This window comes from Medicago truncatula, chromosome 4 (assembly GCF_003473485.1).
Source record: "Medicago truncatula cultivar Jemalong A17 chromosome 4, MtrunA17r5.0-ANR, whole genome shotgun sequence".
Lineage (NCBI taxonomy): Eukaryota > Viridiplantae > Streptophyta > Magnoliopsida > Fabales > Fabaceae > Medicago > Medicago truncatula.
Window position 1 is genome coordinate 13,835,295 of NC_053045.1, and position 7,466 is coordinate 13,842,760.

Genomic DNA, 7,466 nt, shown 5'->3' on the forward strand with positions numbered 1-7,466 from the left:
TTGTATTCCGATGTAACTGTTGAGGTTTACATACATGTCTATCAGTTTTTGAATTTTGAAGAAGACGTAATCTCTATTTCTTGAATAAATGTATTATTCGCATGTTTAATTGCTTTAATAGAAATAGGAGCGTTACACGTTACAGGAAGACTCTACAAGTAATGAAATAAGAAAATTGGGCGGTTTGTATTTTGTACTTTGTTATGTATTTATAATCCTTCTTTACCTAATTAAATTTAAACAAATTTTTCAAATATCCATACTTTTTTTAAAAGATTTGAGTTTTAATGTAATATTTTTTCTTTCAATTTTATCCTGAGTTAAAATTTTATTTTACCATTGTATCGTTCCTTGCTAATCAAATAACTTAATTTTTAGATAATCTAATGAAGTTTTACAACTTATATTATTTTTATCGATAAAAGCAGAAAGATGTGCATGTTAGTACCCATCTAATTGCTGGTGATGGGTTGTCCTTAAGTTTTCTATATTCTATGGATGATCCATAATGTTTATGAGTAAATGTTTTCCGATCATTAGTGCATTCCTCTTAACTCATTATTATACCAGGGCCTTCATATATTCATATATAAGTTACAATATTTGTTCCTTAAAAAAAGTTTCAATATTAGTGACAATATAAATATGAGTCATGTTTGTAAAAAAAATAAAATAAATAAATGAGTCATGTAACATTTTCATCTAATAAAAAAAAAATGAACTTGAGTCCCCACTAGAGGTGTCAAATGGACTGATCCGGCCCAACCTGACCCAACTTGAGAGGTCCGACTATATAAATGGATCAGCCTGGTTCAACCCATTTATAATTAGGCCGCAAATTATAGAGTCTAGTCCGATCCATGTGGGCCATGGGCCAACCCGATATGTTTATGCTTTATTTTTTAAATTTATTCATTCTTTTCTATGTATTAGATACTCACCACTATTTTTTTTGCTAAAATATGTTTGGATGAACATAAAATTGTAAATAATTTTTACATTAACATTGAATAATAATTAAACTCTAAATTATTCCTTTAGTTAAATCAAATTAATAATTTATAAACTTTAAAATTTTAAAACTTTAAGCTAAATTCATTCATATTTTTTAAGTTTATTGATTTAAATATTTTTCTATTATTAAATTTCAAATTAGTTGATAATTTTTTTAAAAAAATATTGTTTTTTAACAAAAATCAAATGAAATGTCGATAATGGGCCGGTCCAAAGCCCGATGGGCCAGCCCCGCCCTACCCAATTTTGTATGGGCCAAAAAAGCCCTATTGCATTTTTAGGCTAGCTTTTTAGGCCCGACCCAAAATATAGGTTAATAGGCCGGCCCATTAGTCCGACCCATTTTTGACGGCTCTAGTCCTCACCCATTGTCATGTCTACTCCGGTCTTATTTATAAGAGAAAATTAACTTTTCAGGTTTCATGCAATAACTATGTATTTATTCTATATTAGAAATTAGATTCATCATTTATTTAATGAATTTAAAAAGTAAATTTTCTCTTATAAATGATATCGGAAAGAGTAATATTATTATGGATTTAAGAATGTGCACTGGTTTAAAACTTGTTTACACCGACATCCGATCAAAATCCACTATTTTTGCCACATCAAACTCACTATTGTATATTTGTATGTGTAGCTTGAATGTTTGTTTACAGAGTTTAATGGTGGTGAGTTGACGGTCTAAAACAACTTTTAACACACAACCAATCAAAACATTCTGAATTGCAACGTAAATTAAAAACATTAATTTTAAAAACATTATTGTGAATGTTTTAATTGGTTACATGTACAAAATTGTTTTACACCATCCATCACCATTTTTTTTTTTTTTCTTTAAATATTGTGATCTTTAATCGGATGTTGGTGTAAAAATATTATACACCGTCAGTGCATGTCTATTAAACTTATTGATTATACCCTTGTGACGTCTAATTGTCCCTTCCATTATACATCTTCATGATCATCTAATCGAATCAGCAACCTCTTTTCTATTCATTGCAAAAACTCTCACAAAAAGAAAATGGTGCTTTCTCAAAAGCTTCACGAAGCATTCAAAGGCACTGTAGAGAGAATCACAGGCCATAGAACCGTTTCCGCCTTCAAAGAGAAAGGTGTTCTTAGTGTCTCCGAGTTCATAATCGCCGGTGATAATCTCGTTGCTAAATGCCCCACTTGGTCTTGGTAATTTCAATTTTCCCCCTTTTTCGTAATTAGGGTTCATCGTTTTTCGAATTGGGTTTTTTTCTTGAAAAATTTAATTAGGTATTGTGTATTTTGATCAAAGTTGACATTTTTTGGTGAAAAATTGATTTTTTTCAAAAGGGGTTTCGAATTGGGTATTTTTTTGGTTGAAAAATATAATTGGGTATTGGTTATTTTAATTAAAGGTGAGATTTTTTGCTGAAAATTTGAAATTTTTTAAAAGGGGTTTCGAATTTGGTGGATTTATGTTTATTATTATATCTATTAGTTGATATAGAATTTTTATTAGTTTGTTAGTGAGTTGTGAGAATGAGAATATTGAAGTAGTTTTTGATTCATTGGTTCTGTTTTCGATTTTGGATGATAGGGAATCAGGTGAGCCAAGCAAGAGGAAGTCATATTTACCATCTGAGAAACAATTCTTGATTACTAGAAATGGTAAGATTATGGATTTCTGATTGCTTTTTATGTTATGATGAGTGATTGAGTGTTCTTTGTTGATGTTATTTTTTGTGATCATTGTTGTACTAGGAATTTTGATTCACCTTCTTGAAGTATCCTTGAAAAAGATTAAGGATTTGCGAGTGATATTTACATTATTGAGTGTTCATTGTTTCTGCTATTTTTTGTTATAATTGTGCTAGGAATTTTTTTGCACATTCTTGAGGTATACTTAAATGTGGAAACGACACACCATTTTATTTTATTACATAATAAACCAAAGTTTTTTGTTGTTGTTGGTACTTGTAAAATGTAAACGCATGTAATTAAAGTCTTTGGCATTGCAGTGGTTGCACAATGTATCCCCACAAGTTTATGCCCTATTGACCCCATGGTTTGCTTGGGTGCTTAGATTGAAACTTAAGGTTCTTTGCCCCTCGTCAAAAGTGTGTTTTGTGGGGAATGAACTGTGTTCTTCTCCTACAAACTAAGCACTGTTTAATCACCTTAACTACACCCCTTGGTTTAAAGCCTGTGTTTGGAAAAATTAAAATATATGTTGCCACTGAATGGTCAATTGAAGCTCATATTTCTAGCTGCCTTAAGTTCATAGTACAATTGCTTTGTGAGGTGAGAAAGATAAGGGAAACGTGTATCCAAAAATAGCATATTTGTCTCTTTAAAACAGATTGTGTACGTGTTTTATAAGCATACCTCAATTGATGTCAGGTGTGTGCAATTTCCCCTGATTGTATTCATGCTTTTGTTATGTGTCTCAAGACCTATCCTATTTCTTGACCGATTTTTGATGTTGTTTTTCAAACCACAGTGCCTTGTCTGCGGAGAGCTGCATCCATTGAAGAAGAATATGAAGCTGCCGGGGGGGAAGTTTTACTTGATGATGAAGAAAATGATGGTTGGCTAGCAACTCATGGAAAGCCAAAAGGTGTGCATTCAATTGCACTGGAGGCACAAATATAAGATATTGTGCTGCAATTTTAATCCTTTGATCTTATACCCTTGTAATTTGTATTTCAGAAACTAAATCTGATGAAGAAGAGAATTTACCTTCCATGGAAAGTCTAGAAATCAGCGAAAAGAGTTCTGTTAAGCAAACATCTTCTCACACGGGAGGTGAGGACGATGAAGATATTCCTGATATGGAAGAGTTTAAAGAATATGACAACATTATTGAGACAGATCCTGTAAGTTGATAGTAGATATACACATTAAACTAAATCAATTGCCGGAGTAAAAGTTTCAGTCTTATTGAATCAAATAAAAGGGAATATATATTTTCATCTATATGTATAGTTAGATCTGTTTGGTAAATAGTAGCAGATGACATATAAGCTAGCTGATAGATAATAGAGGATAAACTAGCAGATTGAATTTGAAGGGTTTGGTGAAATTAACGGTTGAACTAACTAACATAAATATACAATGATACAAAAAGATATTCTTAATCAACATTTAAATCTTTCAATTAATAAGGAGGGTAAAAATGAGAGAAAATATGATAAGTTATAAGCTCAAAAGCTACTTGAGAAAAAACTGTTAGCAATACCAAACAATGCTAGTTTAATTATACAAGCTTATAGGTGTAAGCTATCCACTATAAGCTAGCAGTTTGGCCTTCCCAAACAGAGCCATAGTCTTTTTGAACCTATCTTTAATAGCAAAATAATATTTGGACGAAAAGAAAAGAGATTCTAGAATGAAATAGATATCTAAGTAAAGAAGTTGGGAAGAGAGTAGCAGTTATGCTGCTGGATATTAGTGTCTTTTGAGATAAATGTGAAATTTAGAGGTATCATTTTCTGAGAATGACCCAAATGGCGATGAATATTAATGGAAACTTTTCATGTATATGACCAAAGGGGAAACCCAAATTTCAAACATTTTTTTATCTGTTTATTACTATGGCATGCTTTTTCCTTCCCTTGTCCTTTTAGAAGGATGTATATATATACTCTAATAGTTGAAATCAACATGGATCAGACATTTTACATACTATCCTATACTTCTGTCACGAGTCCTATCCAAAGATAGACCATTTAATTCCAAATCTTTCTCATGGCTGAAATCATTTATTCGAAGTCAGTTGCCATTTACTGTGAAGTATCCATAACAACTGATTCTGTGAACACGAGCTCTTAGGTTTGTTTGCTAACTTGGCAATTTTGAACTTGAGACTTGTATATCTTGATTAAGACTCTATGATGAACCCTTGAATGACCATAGAACCACATGTTAATGATGTTTGTCATCAACACCTCATTCACAGATTCACACTTAAAAGTATGATGGTCATATTTCATTTGAATTATAGCCCTAATTTCATTAGCTTTTCAATATATGTAGGTTTTGTAGAACATACTTTTAGATTGTTGCTTTTGTTTGATACTAATTTGAGAAATTTGATTTATGTAATTTATTTTCATGTTCTTATTGGTGGCCGCTCCTCAGTCTACATATCTAGTAGCTCATGAACCTGATGATGATAATATTCTACGGACCCGCACCTATGACATCAGCATCACGTAAGACGAGCTTCAATATAAATTTTCTCTGAAATTGATATACAATTGCTGGTGAAGCTTCTGTATATATTTTAAACATAAATTTACTTCATTTGATAAACAATTATTTCTCTGGCAATGAATTTAAAAGGTGGACCTTGCTTTTTATGCAGATATGATAAGTATTATCAAACACCCCGTGTGTGGCTTACCGGGTATGATGAGGTTTGTTTTATTCACTTTATCCTTGTAATCATAATCAGTCTTTTTTGACTCACTTATATGACTATGGCAAAGCTGGTAGAACTAGGATTTGCATTATGAATTTTAACTTATTAACATAACCCAATGTATCTAGCTGGAAAAATACCGGATTCGTAACATATGCATTATTCTTCCTATTTTGATGAATACCGGACCCATTAATGAAAAGCACAGGGACTCAAAAAAAAAAAAATTAGTGTCTGACATTAATGCCAAACATAAAAATTGAGAATTTTTTTATGACTAGATGCTTTTGTAATTTAGGTTAAATGGTTTTGAGAAACATAAACCCTTCAGTTATTTGAAACTGTACTGGTTCAGTGATTTCATCTCTTCTATTATGGCAGTCAAGAATGCTATTGCAACCAGAACTTGTCCTTGAAGATGTTAGTCAAGATCATGCACGCAAAACGGTGAGATATAGCATATCAATTGATTATAGAAGTACACACACACACTTACAGAATATGCGACAATTTATGTTAATATATTATTTTCTAACTTAAAATGTTACAGGTAACAATTGAGGACCACCCTCATTTGCCTGGGAAGCATGCATCTATTCATCCATGTCGACATGGAGCAGTGATGAAGAAAATCATTGATGTGTTGATGTCACGTGGAGTTGAGCCTGAAGTTGACAAGTAAAGCCTTTGTTTCTAATATCATTGCTTTCATTTCGGATATACAGTGATTAATATATACTGTCATTGTCAATGTGCTCTTAAATATTACACACCCTCTGAAGAAAAATGTTATGGCTTGAGTCTATAGTGCATTTTCTGTTCTTAATAACTTCTATACATGGTATATAATTTCATATACTTATTTCTGTAGGTACTTGTTTTTGTTCTTGAAATTTATGGCCTCTGTTATTCCAACAATTGAGTATGATTACACCATGGACTTTGATCTTGGTAGCTCCAGCAATTGACTAAGGTAATTCAGAATATTATTTATATATTTCGTTATCACTTTTCAAATCTTTATTTATTCCGATTATTTAAATTTTTAATGCTTTGGAAGTGATGGTGCTACATGCTGTAAGTCATGCAAAAGTCAGCGGATTCTATCTATTTGGTGCTATCATATCTCTCGGCTATTATCAGCAATGTTCTCTTAAATAATATTACATGTGTTCTCTCAGATGCCATTTATTTTGTTGTTTCAATTAGGCTCAGCATGGCACTAAATTGGGGATTCATGAATCATGATGCATCTTCTCAGAAGTATCTGCTTGTTCTAGTATTACACGGGCAAAATATATCTCTCACCAACACTTTCTTTGTTTCTGCGCACATTAAAACTGTGTATAATCCCTGATCGTTTACACAGTAATTGTATATGTAAAGTATGGTCATTTGAAGTGTAACTGTCTAGAATTTGGGCAAATTTCATTGGAGTTATGTACATATTTGAAATACCACATTCTTAAGACTGTTGCTCAAAAACCAAAAACTATGTTTTCTCTCTGATCTTTCTAATAATTTTTCTTGAATTTGACCAATACTCAACTTGATTTCGGTCTTCAAATAACACTTTCGGAACTTCTTTTTACACTCAGCTTGATTTCGGATCTGCACAATTATAATCAACACTGATTTTGTGTTGTTTGAAAGCACACTTTCGGAACATAATTTAGGAGGTGAAAAGTGCCATCTCAATTTAAAACCGAAACTTTTTGTTTGGGTCTGGGCAATAGACAGCACAAGAAAAACATAATCCTTCAATTTAAACTACAAAATATGACTATCCAAGCACAAGATGTGAAAGGATTAGAACAAAAAATTATAGTATATTGTTTCTACTATTGTAGAAAAACAGTACAACAATTTCTCATGCCAACACCACCGTAACCATGCTAGCAGCCTCAACCTTCCCTAACAGGTTACACCAAAACTAATAACCTATGTCTCCTACATGACTTTAGTTAGCATGATTTTGTAAAGTTACATTCTCCACCACAAGTTTCTTTTTGGTTTTAAAGAGTCCGACAATAAAACTTACACATACTATGTG

At 31.9% G+C, this 7,466-nt stretch overlaps 1 protein-coding gene across 1 annotated transcript; it reads left to right on the plus strand.

Moving 5' to 3' along the window:
- The first annotated feature begins 1,950 nt into the window (after positions 1-1,950).
- Positions 1,951-6,956, plus strand: LOC25491869 (autophagy-related protein 3). The gene is made up of 10 exons (XM_013599914.3): positions 1,951-2,199; positions 2,588-2,658; positions 3,491-3,607; positions 3,700-3,866; positions 5,131-5,204; positions 5,357-5,408; positions 5,795-5,860; positions 5,964-6,091; positions 6,285-6,386; positions 6,623-6,956. The coding sequence occupies exons 1-9, from the start codon at positions 2,039-2,041 to the stop codon at positions 6,379-6,381; spliced, it is 933 nt and encodes a 310-aa protein (XP_013455368.1). The 5' UTR covers positions 1,951-2,038; the 3' UTR covers positions 6,382-6,386; positions 6,623-6,956.
- Positions 6,957-7,466: the final 510 nt, after the last annotated feature.